This window comes from Pholcus phalangioides, unplaced genomic scaffold (assembly GCF_987345545.1).
Source record: "Pholcus phalangioides strain wild (caught in Gottingen) unplaced genomic scaffold, Ppha-v1.0 ptg000004l_1, whole genome shotgun sequence".
Lineage (NCBI taxonomy): Eukaryota > Metazoa > Arthropoda > Arachnida > Araneae > Pholcidae > Pholcus > Pholcus phalangioides.
This window is the reverse complement of record NW_028301597.1, coordinates 7,294,195-7,311,679: the sequence shown is the minus strand read 5'-3', so window position 1 is coordinate 7,311,679 and position 17,485 is coordinate 7,294,195. Positions and strand designations below refer to the sequence as shown.

Below are 17,485 nucleotides of genomic sequence, written 5' to 3'. Positions count from 1 at the left end.
ATTTTTATGTTTGCAAATTTTCCGTATCAAATTTGAAGCATTTATTAAAAGCCCAAGTATGAACCGGGGAGGAAATACGTCCCTAAGAGCTGCATTGCGTGTGTTTTGCTTTCATTATTCTGTCTTTTTGGTATTTATTTTTGTATCGTATATGAATGTGGCTGTCTATCTGTTGTTTTTGCAATGAAAAAAAAACCATCTAGGCCAGCGGTTCTCAACCGGTGCTCCGTGTGAACTCCCAAGGGCTCCGCGGCCCTCGAGAAAAATAACATAAGAACCAGTAAATTTGAAAAAAATAATTATTGGTATTTTTGAATAAAAATAAATCAGTAACTTTGATGAATAAATAAAAAATAGGCCTACGGGGCTCCGCCATAGAAATTATATACTGGAAAGGGCTCCGTGGGTCAAAAAAGATTGAGAACCGCTGATCTAGACAAAACATTGTATGCGGGTAATATCGAAGAGTGCACTAAGACAATTTTCACACCTACCGTTCTTTTCAAGCAGTTTTTAATTTACATACACACACAAAGCCGCAACTAGGGAGAGCGGGTCCACTGTATCGAGTGCTGAACTAGAGGGGGCGCCGAATTGCCCCTTTAATACCACTCCTTCTAACCTTTCCTTATACGGGGACGCCAAAAGCTTGCTAGCTCCAGTTAAAAAAGTATCCAGCTGCGGCCCTGTATGCACCTTAAACCTTGCAACACACATACTGATGTACACGGCCACAACGACATGCGTGGTCAGCCGGGGCAAGCACGCATTTTGGCGCCCCCTTTTAATATTGAAGGAGAGATGAAAGGTTAACATTTGCGCTCCTGTTTGGCTCGGAGTTCGGGGCATCAGTCAGTGCCGTCTTAACGCATGGGCCCACCTAGCACGGCCCGGGTGCCTCAAGAGAAGAGGGGCCTCCCAAAAATGAGATACGATTGAAATTTTCAAGGATTTACCATGTAGGGCCTCCTAAAAACCACTTGGCCCGGGGGGGCCCATAATACTCTTAAGACGACCCTGGCACCAGTCCCACCTGCTCCTCTCTAGTTGCGTCCCTGATGCCGTATGTACAGGGTGTTAAGCGGGCCGGGGTAGCAAGTTCAGAGGGGCGGCAAATTTGAGTAATTCGTGGTCAAGAACTTTAAATTATAACGTGAATGGGGGCAGAGCAATTCGAATAGCCAGCACGTGGCGAAGCCATAAATCTGTGTCTGGAAACGGATTTAGTGTGAAGCATGTAAATAATTTCGTATAAAGACATTACGTTCCCTTCGTGTCATCGCATCATCTGGAAAAAATCATCTGATAACTGATCGGGAGAAATGATAAACGATGAAGTTTTTATGACGTTTTTCGTTACCACGGTTCTTCGTGTTCATCACAACGAATTTACTAATCCTCCGTTGATGGATGTTCTTAGTATTATTATATAGTGTTATACTGCATCATGTGTGATTGAATAAATTTTATAAAAAATTACATTAAACGAAAATATCATATGTTCCAGTGGTTGCCAATTTTTTTGTGAGCTAATGGCCCTTTGTACCGTATTTCCTTCTCGTGCTGCCCCCCCCCCCATCTTTCCCCAGGACCTTCTACCCCGGGTGGGGCACTGTTTCACTTGTTGGTCGAAAATTGAACTGCAGCTTAATCCCATTATAGCAAACTTCCAAGAGACCGGAGAAATCACTTCGTTACAACGAAATTTCCTTGTAAAGGAATTCCAGTTGTTGCCGTTGTGCCTATGTAAACTGTTGTGGGAGGTTAGAAAAGTTTTCGTTAGAACGAGATTTTCACTGTAACGGTATTCGTTAAAACGGGGTTAGACTGTATTTGTTTTACTTCATAAATCTCCCCATGGTCTCATTGAGATATGAAAATTTGGATGTACCCGGTTAAGCAGTTTTTGAGGAAAAACTACTCGAAGTACGAGAACCTAAACTGTAATCACCCATTATGTAATTATTTACACTCTAAACCGGAGGTCCTCAAACATTTTCTGGCTGTACCCATCATCGAAAGGAGAGCATCCTTACAAGTTTGACGATACGTATGCATAAAAAATCAGGATGATTTTAATCCTCGAATGCAATTTGAACGAGGTAATTTAATTGAAACGTCGAACGAATTCTAGCAAGCAATTATTGGACAGGAGCTTCGAGAACTCCAGTTGCTTCAGGTAGCACCGTGGTGCTCGCGAGCAACAGGTTGAAGATTCCTGCTCTAAACCATTACACTACATCTGGTCATGTAGGCCCTATGTGAACAAGAAGCCCAGGGTCACGCGAATATGGGTGGCTTTAAGATGGCCTTGGTCCCACGAACAGCTTTGCTGAGTTCGCAAAGTAGTCCCTCCCCCCCCCCCTCTTCTTTCTGATGTACACCCCCAACTCCATCTCCACTTCCCCTCCTTCCTTCTTTCCCAAAATTAAAATTATTATGCTTAATTTCCATTAATTAGAAATTTACTTTAATTACAAAGCAAAACGTGCTAAATTCATGGCCAATTTTTTTAAACTTCAAAAATATGTTATTTAAATAGTTTTTTAATATATATGTTATTTAAATTAATTATGATGATTCCAGTCGTCATATATAAAAAATTTTGTGCGATTTGGTCACGAATCGTAAAAGCATCAAAAATGGGTCAACTTGTAGGCTGTCTTTCTTCAACTCTGAATTAATTTCAAACGGCAAATATTGTTACAGAAAATTAAATTTCATTACATGAATATTTTTATTAGTATATACAGTAAAACCCCTCCTTTTTGTGAACATGGACAGGACAAAAAATTTAAATCCATGTAAAATGGGTGACCGTTAAAATTTTTGAATTTTCAGGTTTGAAATTCATACTTTTATACATTATACAACTGTAAATTATTATTTGTCCGTAAAAGAGGAAGTATCCGGTAGAGGGGGTTTTACTACAATGCAGCTTATGATCACGAATTTGCATGCTGACTGGAGCCAACTTCAGCTTGGCGAAAATAATTTAGCCAATCCCGAGATGTCACGTGACATTAAAAAATAAAAAACACCCCGGTTGCTAACAGCAGTGTGTGTTTCACGCGAAATTCCACGGTTGCTGATAAGATCGACCGCGCCAGCCGAACCGTAGTGTGCCGGCAGCCTTATACGGGGACGCCAAAAGCTTGCTAGCTCCAGTTAAAAAAGTATCCAGCTGCGGCCCTGTGTGTACCTTAAACCCTGCAACATACATGCTGATGTACACGGCCACAACGACATGCGTGGTCAGCCGGGGCAAGCACGCATTTTGGCGCCCCCTTTTAATATTGGAGGAGAGATGAAAGGTTAACATTTGCGCTCCTGTCTGGCTCGGAGTTCGGGGCATCAGTCAGTGTCTTAACGCATGGGCCCACCCGAGCACGGCCCGGGTCCCTCAAGAGAAGAGGGGCCTCCCAAAAATGAGATCCGATTGAAATTTTAAAGGATTTACCATGTAGGGCCTCCTAAAAACCACTTGGCCCGGGGGGCCCATAATGCTTTTAAGACGACCCTTCATAATGTTGTATCATAATGTTTTTTAAAATTTGATTTTTTACAGTTTTTAAAACATGAAATTTTCAGAAATTTCATTTCGATTTCCTATCTGAATTTTTTTTTTCCTGACCATCAAAAGAAATATATATTTTTTTAAATAGGTGAAAATAATTTTTTCCTTGATTTTTTTTTTTTTTTTTTTTTTTTTTTTTTTTTTTTTTTTTTTTTTTTTTTGGTCATATGGGGTTTCCCAAAATTACAATTATTATGCTTAATTTCCATTAATTAGAAATTTAATTAATTGGAAATTCACTTTAATTACAAAGAAAAACGTGCTAAATTCATGACCAATTTTTTTAAACTTCAAAAATATGTTATTTAAATAGTTTTTAATATATGTTATTTAAATAAATTATGATGATTCCAGTCATGATATATAAAAAAATTTGTGCGATTTGGTCACGAATCGTAAAAGCATCAAAAATGGGTCAACTTGTAGGCTGTCTTTCTTCAACTCTGAATTAATTTCAAACGGCAAATATTGTTACAGAAAATTAAATTTCATTAAATGAATATTTTTATTAGTATATACAGTAAAACCCCTCCTTTTTGTGAACACGGACAGGACAAAAAAATTAAATCCATGTAAAATGGGTGACCGTTAAAAAGAAGTTTGAAATTCATACTTTTATATATTATACAACTAAATTATTATTTGTCCGTAAAAGAGGGAATATCCGTTAAGAGGGGGAGCACGAATTTGCATGCTAGCTGGAGCCAACTTCACCTTGGCGAAAATAATTTAGCCAATCCCGAGATGTCACGTGACATTAAAAAATAAAAAAACCCCGGTTGCTAACAGCAGTGTGTGTTTCACGCGAAATTCCACGGTTGCTGATAAGATCGACCGCACCAGCCGAACCGTAGTGTGCCGGCAGCCTTAGGCCGGTCGTTGTATCCTTCATCAAGGCTCAACTTGTATCAGACAGTATCTCTTGGTAAGTACTATAGCTCATTAACAGTTTCTCTAATTTTGGGGGCATTTCGCGAGTACGTTAAAGGCTTATACAGATATTCTTGAGGACAAAAGCTTTTACGACAAACATTGTTTGGAACAAGAATTGCTATCGAAATCCAAAGTACAGTAGGACCTTGATTATCCGAGGGTGGATTATCCGGAGTTCGAAAATTACAAAACTACGGAAGGTGAAAATATGGAACTATGAAAAGAGAGCCGAGCTTGAAATTATTGCTCAGACCACTCAAGTAGTTGGGGTAATATTTATTCGGTGATGGTGATTAGAAGAATGGGAACAGAATATTATTATTGAAGTTATTATTATGAATAACTTATTATGATCAGTTAGATCAGTGTTTCCCAAAGTGGGCAATATCGCCCCTTGAAGGGCGATGAGAGAAAAATTTTTTCTGAAGGTGGGGATGGAACAAAAAGTTTGGGAAACTGGAGTGTTACCCACCTCCTTCTCATGTCGAAAGGCACACTGCAGTGAAATAGGAAATTCTTTTTGTCATCCTGTGATTTTCCAATCTAGCAATCACATGCAGAGAGTGTTTGGTGCCAATATCGATTTTCTAGTCGCCATGATTGCCGGAAGTCTGGGAATTGTGAAGCTTTGGCGTATCGGGACAGAGTTCGTATCCCCCTAGAAAATCCTTAGGAAAAAGTTCATTTTCATGTCTTTAAAAGTCCTTGAAAAATCGTGGCAGTCCTTTGAAACATTATAATCATTTTCAAGTGCTTTTAAGAGTGCTTGAATTTTTTTTACATGTATTTCTTCCATCAATTTTTGTCTTACCCTCCCCCTAAACTATATTCTGCTGAGATGAAAACGAGTGGAACAATAACTATGAATCACGGCAGTGTTTCCTCAAAGTGTGCGCCGTGGATCCTGGGGCGTAGCTATTTTGTCAGCTCAGGGGCAAGGCTGTAACTAGGATTTTTGCCGCCCCCACCATTTTAAAATTCGATAATGTTTATATAGTGTTCTTTGTTTCCACCTGAAATTTTCCACCCCTTAAATTTTGCCGCCCGGGGCAGGTGACCCCTCTGTTCCCCCCCCCCTCCCCCTCCAGTTCCGTCCTTGGTCAGGGGCGTCGCGACAAGCTGGAGATATTGATTTGTATGCTTATTTTTTGAAGTGGTTCTTTTATAAGTAAAAGTTTCTACCAAACTATTCTTGGGAGCCGCAAATGAACCATGAATTCGGCAAGACTGGGCCGCTGGTAACAAAATGCGGAGAACCACTGAGTTACATGACAATGTTCAAAACAGAATATCATTTGATCATTTCTGTCGCACCACGGTCATTTCCTGCACACGAGGGCTAATTAGACTGGGGCCTACAATTTATTGCCGATTTCGAACGGCAGGCTTGTTTTTTATACTCATCGAGAGGTTGTTGCGCTAACCCCTCGATGGTGGACTCCCTGTGGTAGCAATTTTTTCTGCTGTCATGTCACCATTTTTGTTGTACCCCTGTGTCAGGAAAGTTTTCTGACAAGGACGAACCGGGTATAGCACTCGCGACACCTCTAAACATCCTTTGGTGCTTTACTTAGGCCGAACACATACTGGGGATGTGAGCGGAGAGGTACGAAATAGCGGCGAAAACAAATGTACTGTTTTGTTCTGCGCCTCACATACTCAGGCAGCGAGACCAGGAGAAGAAAGAGGCAGCTCAAGAGGTACGCGACTCTTTCAAGCCGGTTTGTTTTCATCGCGAGGTAAAATCAGACGCTATTTGGGGATTGGTCAGTTTTCTCCCCTTTTTTTTTCTCCTCACTCTCGGAAAAAAAAGAGAACTTCTGAGGGGGGATCATCATCATCATCACACCCATTTGGTTTGGAGGGAGTGCTTCGGATTTTTTTCCACTTTTGGCGCTCTCTCTTCTTTTCGATTTCCATTTTTTGTGCTTAACCCAGTCTATCCTAATTTAAAAGTTTGACGACTCTTGTGGTAGCATTTTACGGATTAATTCCTCCCGTCATTTTTTTAGACGTGAATATTTTTCAAAATTTTACTGGGACTAACGAGATAGATATTTCGCAAATTTCCGCCCATCCCATTGCGCTTTTTGCATGGAAAACTGCACTATGTGCAAGAGAACTTCCTTCTGACGAACGGACAGTGCTGCAACTAGGGGGTCTGGTTTCCTGGGCGTAGTATCAGGAGGGGCGCAAATTCCATCCTTCAAATTTCATCTTTTCAATTGTCTCTGAATAGCTTTTAATAAGAAACGTACTGCCGTACTGCCATGGGACGTAGGCACCAAAACATGGCGGGGGGGGGGGGCTATTTCAACCCCAAATTATTTAAAATTTCAACCAGATCTCATTGTTGTGAGGCCCCTTTTCTCTTGAGGCCCCTGGGCCGTGCCCGGGTGGGTCCATGCCTTAAGACGGCACTGCCCGGGAGACCTCAAGATAAAAAAGGCTTCACAAAAGAGAGATGTGGTTGAGATTTTCGAAAATTTGCCTGGTAGGTAGGGCCTCAGAAAAATCATTTGGCCCTTGGGCCCTATGATGCTCTTAAGACGGCCCTGCATATAGGAGGAATCTATAATTCTAGGATGTCATAAATAATGGATCCACTCTGATAATTTGTGATTAACGACCACGTATACATTTATCGCTGATAACAATCATTTTCATAATGATACGGTGGCCATAAAAAAATTACGGTTGCGTCATCGAGGTGTATGGATAACTTCTCGCTTCATCTCATTAACGGTGATATTTTGTTTAGAAAGTATCGAAATTAGCTTCTGCGGATTATAGGCATGTATTTTTATTCAGTGTCTAATTAATTCTGTTGTCTCTCTATCTTGATTGAAGTATAATTATTTAAATCTTTATGCAATAATATTATAATATAATAACACTATGCAATAATAATATTCGAAACAACGGTTTGATACAAGAAGTCATTAAAAACATACATCAGGACTTGTAGTCTTTTGAGGATTAATGGGTTTATTGCAGCGCTTCTCAACCTTTTTTGACCCACGGAGCCCTTTCCGGTATGTAATTTCTATGGCGGCGCCCCGGACGCCTATTTTTTATTTATTCATCAAAGTTTCTGACCTATTTTTATTATTCAAAAATATTAATAATTATTTTTTTTCAAATTTACTGGTTTTTTTTATTTATTTTCCTCGAGTGGCCACGGAGCCCCTGGGAGTTCCCACGGGGCCCTAAGGGCTCTACGGAGCACTGGTTGAGAACCGCTGGTTTATTGGAATCCTCCAATATTGCCAAACTGATTGATTTGGCATGAACAGGCTGGTAGGGTTACTAGTTGGCGAGATGTCACTTTTCCCGCTCAAAGGCTTCTCTTCTTTACCCTTCAGAACGCCTGCGGTCATTTTCGCTCTCTCCGCCTCGTCAGTATGTGAGGGGACATCGAGATACGCATCGATGTATTTTCTCTTTTGAAATCACTCTCTTTGTCGACTCCCCAGTATGTGTTCGGCCTTAGGCTGAACACATAGTGGGGATGTGAGCGGAGAGGTACGAAATAGCGGCGAAAACAAATGTACTGTTTTGTTCTGCGCCTCACATACTCGGGCAGCGAGACGAGGAGGAGAAAGAGGCGGCTCAAGAGGTACGCGATTCTTTCAAGCCGGTTTGTTTTCATCGCGAGGTAAAATCAGACGCTATTTGGGGATTGGTCAGTTTTCTCCCCCTTTTTTTTTCCTCACTCTCTTGGAAAAAAAAGAGAACTTCTGAGGGGGGATCATCATCATCACACCCATTTGGTTTGGAGGAGGTTTTCGGATGTTTTTCCACTTTTGGCGCTCTCTCTTCTTTTCGATTCCCATTGTGCTTAACCTAATCTATCCTAATTTAAAAGTTTGACGATTGTTGTAGTAGCATTTTACGGATTAATTACCCCGTCATTTTTTTAGACGTGAATATTTTTCAAAATCTTACTGGGACTACGAGATAGATATTTCGCAAATTTCCGCCCATCCCATTGCGATTTTTGCATGGAAAACTACACTATGTGCAAGAGAACTTCCTTCTGACGAACGAACAGTTCTGCAACTAGGAAGGGAGCGGGTGTGGTTTCCCGGGCGTAGTATTAGAAGGGGCGCAAATTCCATCCCTTAAATTTCATCTTTTCAATTGTCCCTGAATAGTTTTTAATAACAAACGTACTGCCATGGGACATAGGCACCAGAACATGGCGGGGGGGGGGGGCTATTTCAACCCCCCAATAAATTTTGTGTTAGGGGGCTGAGAACCCCCTTCCCAATTAATGAATAAATAATGCCGGGCACTGCACCCTTCTACATACGGGCTCGAGGCTCACCACGGAACGATTGGCAACTTTCAGCCCTCTCAATGTTTTTCATGCCCACGCCTTTGCCCTGGGCTGCAAAATGTAAAGGGTGGCAAATTTTTGTCGGAAACTGGAAAACCACTAAAAGATCATAAGTTATATACCACTATAAATCATTATGCAGTCACTGGGGCGGAAAAATCATTTCTTCCCCACAAAGACATCAAAAATCTTTTACAAAGAAAACTATCTATGTACTGTCTATACCAGCGGTTCTCAACCAGTGCTCCACGTGCACTGGTTGAGGGGGGCTCCGCGTTCACTCGATGAAAGTAAAATGAACCAGTAAATTTTATGACCAAATGAAAAAAAAAAAAAAAACGTAGCTTACGGGGCTCCGTCGTAGAAATTATATACTAAAAAGGGCTCCGTGACTCAGAAAAAAGGTTGAGAATTGCTGGTCGACACTAATTTTCTACTCAACACTGAACATGTTCTTAGAATTTCAACGAAAATTTGTGGAGATTTTTCCAGGAACGTCATTTCAACGTTTTCCAGGGAAGGGGGCAGGCAAAGAACATGAACTCCATGTATGTATATCTACTCTATAATATAAAATCACAAACTCGAAAAGGGCTTGTTTCTAAGCAACCGAAATTAATGACCATTTTATGTTACGGAAGTGAGTGACGTTTTTTGAGTGGCGGAAAGCTGTTACGATTTTGGGTCAAGTATTCATTTAACTCTAGCATATTCGGGACCCATTTAACCCATCGGGACCAAGTTACGTGCATTTACGGAGAGGCTCCCACTTCCTACAGTAGGGCGCCTAGACTGGAATAGATGACGAGCCCCCAAACCAGCTTTTCAGGGGCCCTCTATAGTTAATTTATAGTGTGAAAAATCAAAAAGTGATAAGAATCGTTCCGGCCACTGTCAGCCCTGCCCTTGTGTGTGTGTGTGTGTGGGGGGGGGGGGAATGTCGAGAGGTATAATATACATATAACACCAGTGCTCCCAACACACAGGATCGGGGTATCCGGGGGATTGCACGTATACCTTAATGGGGAAGTTAAAAGGTTTGATTTCCAGGGCCCTTGATGGATCTCGTTGTTTTCTTGCTGCTTTAACATTGAAAAATTTGCGATAGCGGAAGCCCAAGATATATCCAGTCTGGGGACCCCATAAAATTTGCGAATTCGGTCACGGGTAACTGAGGGGGGGGGGGCTGGAATTTATTCGTTGGTAAAATGAATACAAATGAACATTTGTCATGGCACTCACAGGGGGATGTATGACAAGCTCCGAGTCAGAGGACCGTTTCATTTTGGGAGCCTGGATGAATCTCATTTTTTTCTGTTATTTAACATTTTAGAATTTGCAACAGCGAAAGCCCGAGATAAAGCCAATCTGGGGGCCCCCACTAAAAGTATGCGAACTGGTGTCCCAGGTAATTGGTTGGGGGCCTTGGACTTTATTCGTTGGTAAAATGAATACAAATGAAAATTTTTCATGGCACTTGCAGCGGGGAATGACCAACAAGCTTCCAAGTCGGGGCCCCATGTTTACAGGTTTCATTTTGGGGGCCCTGGATGAATCTCATTCTTTTCTGTCGTTTAACATTGTGAAATTTGCAACACATCGATAGCCCGAGATAAATCCAGTCTGGGCCCCGCTAAAATTCAGCGAATTGGAGTCTGGGGACCCCATAGGCAAGTTTTCTGGGGGTACTTGATGAATCACATTTGTTTTATGTTGTTTTATTATTGTAAAATTCGCTTCTTCAGTAAGCTGGTGCTTTCACATGTCCCTTTCCATAACGCTGATGAAGTGGGACGAAATAAACAAGACATGTTGTGATGAGAAGGGGGGGGGGGGTGGCCGCCAAAGGCTGCAGGGGCACAGAGCCCCTAGTATATATATATTTTAGTATATATATATATTTGTATGTACATATAAAATTTTTATTGTATTTTCAAAAGCTCCCCTCCCTCGAATGGCGCCCCTTGATTTGTCAACACGTTGATGGATTAGCAGGGGTTCTCAAACTGTGCACGCCAACCTTCGTCAGGGGTGCAGCTTCGCAGTGGTCCTGACAAAAGTTTTTCAAAGAAATGCTTTACTTACAACTGTTCTTCACATAGGCGTACGTACGGCAGAATTTTCTCGGGGAGAGGGGTTCAAATTTGTTTTTCCTTCTGGGGGTTTTACGTTTTTTCCGGCAAAATAACACTATAATCTTGGCTTAGGTGGGGGGGGGGTTAGAACCCCAAATCCCCCCTTTGCGTATGCCAATGGCTCTTCATAAGGGAAATGGGTGACGCGGGTGGAAAATGTTTGAGATCCCGTTTTTTAGGAAAACGAATAAACACCGTGATGATTGCTCATCGCTTACTAACATTGTCGAAACATGGTTTCTGTTTTTTCTCTTTTATTTTATTATACTGAATACTGTATCCATTATTTCCGTGGATTTGAATTGGAATGTCGTGTGTTATGAAAGAGACACAAGATTTTTTTCTGATGCAAATAATGAACATCTCACACACAATACATATTTCTGTATTTCTTAAAAAATCGAAACCAGTTGATTGCAGCATCCGTGCGTCCATTGAGATTGGTTATGCACAGAACATGCCGGTTATAAGCAGTGCCGTCGTAAGGCATGGGCCCACCAGGGCAAGGACCGTGGGACCTCAAGATAAAAAAGGCTTCACAAAAGTGAGATGTGGTTGAGATTTTCGGGAATTTGCCTGGTAGGGCCTCAGAAAAATCATTTGGCCCTTGGGCCCATGATGCTCTTAAGACGGCCTCGTTTATGGTGTATGGATAACTTCTCACTTCATCTCATTAACGGTGATATTTTCTTTTGCAAGTATCGAAATTAGCTTCTGCGGATTGTAGGCATGTATTTTTATTCAGTGTCTAACTATAATTGTATTGTCTCTCTATCTTGATTGAAGTATAATTATTTCAATCTTTATACATATTGTGCAATAATATTCGAAACAACGGTTTGATACAAGAAGTCATTAAAAACATATATAAACAGGACTTGTAGTCTTTTGAGGATTAACGCGTTTATTGCAGCGCTTCTCAACCTTTTTTGACCCACGGAGCCCTTTTCCGGTATGTAATTTCTATGGCGGAGCCCTAGACGCCTATTTTTTTTATTTATTCATCAAAGTTTCTGACTTATTTTTATTATTCAAAAATATTAATTATTTTTTTCAAATTTACTGTTTTTTTTATTTATTTTCCTCGAGTGGCCACGGAACCCCTGGCAGTTTGCACGGAGCCCTAAGGGATCTGCGGGGCACTGGTTGAGAACCGCATCGGAATCCTCCAATATTGCCAAACTGATTGATTTGGCATGAACAGGCTGGTAGGGTTACTAGTTGGCGAGATGTCATGTTTCCCGCTCAAAGGCTTTTCTTCTTTACCCTTCAGAACGCCTGCGATCATTTTCGCTCTCCTCTGCCTCCTCAGTATGTTACGGGACATCGATGCTGATCTCGATGTATTTTCTCTTTTGAAATCGCTCTCTTTGTCGTCTCCCCAGTATGTGTTCGGCCTTAGGCAGTCCCGTCTTAACGCATGGGCCCACCCGGGCACCCCAAGAGGAGAGGGGCCTCGCAAAAATGAGAAGTGGTTGAAATTTTCGAGAATTTTCCAGATAGGGCCTCAAAAACATCACTTGGCCCGGGGGCCCATGATACTCTTGAGACAGCCCAGGCTTCAGGCGAGTATCTTATCGACCTGGGCTAACGCGCCCCTGAAAACAGAATATATGATCACGCATACCTGAGGTATTTCTCAGCTTTGAAAGGTGTTGCTAAAATCTGACAGAAAAACACTGCACTTAAGATCTTGCTGCGAAATTATTTCAAACTTAAATTTATGAATGGCAGTTTCATACAGGGCCGCAACTAGATGCATTCTCGGCCGGGACAAGCACAGGCACTTTTACGTCCCCTTTTTAATGTTGAAGGAGAGGTTAAAAGGTGAAATTGGCGCACCCTCTAGTCCAGCGTTAGCGGTACTAGACCCCACTGCTCTCCCCTAGTTGCGGCCCTGCTAAAATTTTCTACATTTTTCTTAAAACTCTTCTAGATTGTTCTGCAGTAGCACCAATTCTTCTGCGCGTACGTCGCAGATTTCGCATATTCTGCTTTGGGGATTGTATAAGAAACATTAGAATTAAGTATCATTGTAAATAATTATCGAAAATTTATTTTATTGTAGTAATATACTAGGGAAGCAACGTAACAATACCCAAAATGAGAAGCGAACAACGGCTAGACGCGTTTTGGAACTGTATAAAGTTCCTTCAGTAGCAAAGAAAAATATAAATATTTAGGATAAACATCATTTTTCGACTGTCTTGAACAGCGTGTAACTCCCGCTATAAGGAGTGTTTATCTTTTAATTTTTCTTTGCTACTGAAAAAAGGAACTTCATACAGTTCTGAAACGCGTCTAGCTGTTGTTCGCTTCTCATTTTGGGTATAGTTACGTTGTTTCCCTAGTAACCTTTTAGTGTCTCACTTAAAAGGTGTTTCATTTCTATTTACTGTAGTATTTTCGAAAGAATTCATAGTTATTGTAAGTAACATCAGAATTCAGTATTATCTATATACAGGGTGTCCTGTAAGTGCTAATACGGTCTTTATCTCATCAACCATCCATCGTAGAGGAATGATTCTAATTCGAAAAATGCTAGAAAGGCGTTAAATTACCCTGTACCAGTTTTGAGAGTTAAAATACAGTGTGTCACACAATAAAAAATCTGAATTTTTGTACTATCCCCTGTCCTATAACTTCCAATTAGAAAGTTGTTGCCCTGTCTCTCCTGATGCCAAAAACAAATTCCATGTTTTCTTAGTGCAATATCCACAGAGATATTCAAATTCAAAACTCGGAGGAAACTTTGGGAAGAACAGCGTTAAATGCGGAAAAACCATTTTACCCGCATTTAACGTTCTTTCTGAAAAAACTGAGCTCACTGCTTTGTTGACTTTTTGCTTTTATATAGAAACCGAACAACAAAACACGATTTTTTGTTTAAGCTTTTATATAACACATTTTTTTTATTAAATCTTTATCAAAACTGGATAATTTCGAACGAACTGCCAAATTTCAAATCTTTATTCAAAACTGATCAAAAACATCATAAGAGCGTTTGAGATTTAAAAAACAGTAATGCATGTCAATCTTAGCACGGTGTTTTGAGTAATTTTTTCGTAATAAAATTTTTCTTGACCTTCATTTTATGAAATATGATTTTAAATTACAAGTTTTACATAGTTTTTAATTTTTGATTTCGAGATATCTGTAGGGATATTTTTACGGAAGGGGTTTCATTTTAAATAAGGTTACAGTTATACGATTTTTGCATTTATACGACGCTTTGTCCCGCTGTTTCGGCGGAATGATTGAAACCTCGTTTATACGGCGCGTCGTATAAATGAGGTTTTGTTGTATAGGACCTGAGCCGCCGCCCCCCCCCCAACATTTTCAATAACTTTACGCCTATGTACACCTGCCTAATATCGTGTAGGGCCCCGCGAGCCCGCAGAAGTGCCGCAACACGACGTGGCATGGACTCGACTAATGCCTGAAATAGTGCTGGAGGTAATTGACATCATGATTCCTGCAGGGCTGTCCATAAATCCGTAGGAGTAAGGGAGTAAGAGGGGATAGAGATCTCTTCTGAACAGCACGTTGCAAGGCATCCCAGATATGTTCAATAATGTTCATGTCTAGGGATTTAGGTGTCCAGCGGAAGTGTCTAAAGTCAGAAGAGAGTTCCTGGAGCCACTTTGTAGCAATTCTGGACGTGTGGGGTGCCGCATTGTCCTGCAGAAATTGTCCAAGTCCGTCGGAATGCACAATGGACATGAATGGGTGCAGGTGATCAGACAGGATGCTTACTTACCTGTTACCTGTCAGAGTCGTATCTAGACGTAACAGGGTTCCCATATCACGCCAACTGCACACGCCCCATACCATCACAGAGCCTCCACCAGCTTGAACACAGTCCCCTGTTGACATGTAGGGTCCATGGATTCATGAGGTTGTCTCCATACCCGTACACGTCCATCAGCTCGAAGCAATTGGAACCGAGACTCGTCAGACCAGGCAACGTGTTTCCAGTCCTCAACAGTCCAATGTCTGTGTTGTCGGGCCCAGGCGAGGCGTAAAACTTTGTGTCGTGCAGTCATCAAGGGTACACGAGTGGGCCTTCGGCGCCGAAAGCCCATATCGATGATGTTTCGTTGAATGGTTTCCACGCTGACACTTGTTGATGGCCCAGCATTGAAATCTGCAGCAATTTGCGGAAGGGTTGCACGTCTGTCACGTTTAATGATTCTCGTCAGTCGTCGTTCTTGCATGATCTTTTTCCGGCCGCAGCGATGTCGTAGATTTAATTTTTTACCGGATTCCCTATATTCACGGTACACTCGTGAAATGGTCGTACGTGAAAATACAAATTTCATCGCTACCTCGGAGATGCTATGTCCCATCTCTCGTTCGCCGACTATAACACCACGTTCAAACTCACTTAAATCTCGATAACCTGCCATTGTAGTAGCAGTAACCGATCTAACAACTCTGCCAGACACTTGTTGTGTTATATAGGCGTTGCCGACCGCAGCGCCGTACTCTGATTGGTTCCCTATCTTTTTATTTGCATACGCATGCCTGTACCAGTTTTTTTGGCTCTTCAGTTTATAACAATATGGTCCAGATATTGTACTATGTCGTTGTGCTAATGGGGTCAGGACAGGGCTGCAGCCCTGAGGCCCGAGATGATTCTGATCATTTTTTGTTTTTTTAGGCTATAAATTCACTACAGAAGGACCCTTAAAAAGTCTGGCCAGGCGCCCTGCTGCTAGATGAGGGATCCATGATTAGACGTCGCTTTCTGAAGAAAACTGGTATTGCGATCTAATATGTAGGACGATGAGACGGCTCGGTATTTAGATGCCGTTGAAAAACATAATAAATGAGATGTTACTTACTCTTTGTCTCGCGCAATGCTGTGGGAACCACCCCATCTGTGCCGAATTTGATCTGGTTTTTTAAAATGAGCAAAAGTAATAGAAGGTAGAGACAGCAACATCAGTAGTAGTACTGTTGATCTGGAAGAGTTCATTTCTGGTACGCCGTTTTCCTCTTTTCTATTGCATATTGTTATTTGAAACAGAACACGGACTGCTGAAATGATTCGCAGGTGGCTGTCAACACAAATGCCTTTGTTGTTTCTTGAAAAACTTCCGACTCCTCCCCCACTCTATATTCTTATTGTAGTAGCTAGCATATATATATACGACATATTATGGCAAACTGTTCGCTCATAATCACATCGTATTTTTCAAATTGTAGCGTTTTCTGTAAAAATTTTATTCACGCTACAAAACTACGAAGTTTTCGACAGCTGGCTGATGCGTAGATAAATCGAGGAAAGACAATTCAGCTGGCCTTGTGGGGCATCGAACCTACTTCCTCATACTTGCTACCACCAAACCAGAACATGGCTCAAAGTCATGCCAACAGCACGCGGTGTTCCCAGGTGGTCACCCTCCCAAGTACTAACCGCGCCCGATGCTGCCCTCATACTTGCCGGTTGAACGCACCTACAATAGTGAAAAAACGATGCGAAGCCCGGGTCGCACCATATGTACGGGTCAACTTTCAGCCCCCTCAATATTTATCTTCATTTCGGCGCCTCTGCTTTAGTGGAAGATATAGTTGATCGCAAATCAATCGAAAGGTCTTAGGAGCCGTTCAAGTATTACGTAAGCAAACTTTTAGCCCTTTTCGACCCCCTTCCCCCCCCCGTCAGCAAAAGTAAGCAAAACTCTACCCCCCCCCCCGTCAGCAAAATTTCATCACTGCACCCTACCTCCTAACGCATATTGGTGGGATCAGAAATGTACGGGGGAAGGGGGCTCGTGCGCTTCCCTCCTCCCCAGACGAAAAAAAAACCATTTTTTAATGCAAAAAATCTTTTAAAAAAAATTAAAATTTCGAAAGAAAATACCTTTATATGTTATTATAATCGATTTCTGTTAATTTGAATACTATTCGAAGGGTAAGAACTCAAAATTTCGCTTTAAAAAATTCATTTCGACCCACCCTTTAAGCCATATGTAGTAAACTCTTGCCCGCGGACCAAATATGGCCCTGAAGTTTATCTGATGTGGCTTGCCCCCTCAAACCTAATTTTGTAAAAATGAACTAAGCGGCACATTTTCAAATCGCTTAAATGACCAGTGGCAAAATCCAGAGCATTTAAGTGGCCCGTGGCACATTTTCAGATTACTGAGGTAGGTCTCAAAGATCACTTTCACATTCAAAGATCATCCAAGTAACCCGCGACACAGTTACAGAACACTTAAACGATCCGTAGCACATTTAGAGATCTCCATTACACTCCATTCATGCGCTAGTTGCTCGTGGCCTCCATAAAAATTATCCAATTAGCGTCTACTTAATTATTTATCGTGTGGACACTTTTCTGAACAATCGGTAACTTAAAATTTAGTTACCAACTTAATCACTTACCGCGTGTAAACAGGCCTTAAGCCTGAAGTCCAATGGGAAAAGTGCATCTGTTTCGCAGATCATTTGGCATAAAATAAGTCAAAAAAAAAATATATATAGGGGGTG

The 17,485-nt window shown here is 41.4% G+C and overlaps 2 protein-coding genes across 7 annotated transcripts in view; one reads left to right on the top strand and one right to left on the bottom strand.

Moving 5' to 3' along the window:
* LOC149086511 (uncharacterized) overlaps positions 1 to 15,989 on the bottom strand; it is a 169,795-nt gene extending 153,806 nt beyond the window's left edge. The window contains exon 1 of the mRNA XM_089255972.1: positions 15,835 to 15,989. Coding sequence (XP_089112098.1) covers positions 15,835 to 15,968 — 134 coding nt within the window. The 5' untranslated portion in view covers positions 15,969 to 15,989. The remainder of the gene's footprint in view (positions 1 to 15,834) is intronic.
* The window catches only part of LOC149086509 (coiled-coil domain-containing protein AGAP005037-like), a 758,714-nt gene that overhangs the window by 373,038 nt on the left and 368,191 nt on the right, over positions 1 to 17,485 (top strand). The window lies entirely within an intron of this gene.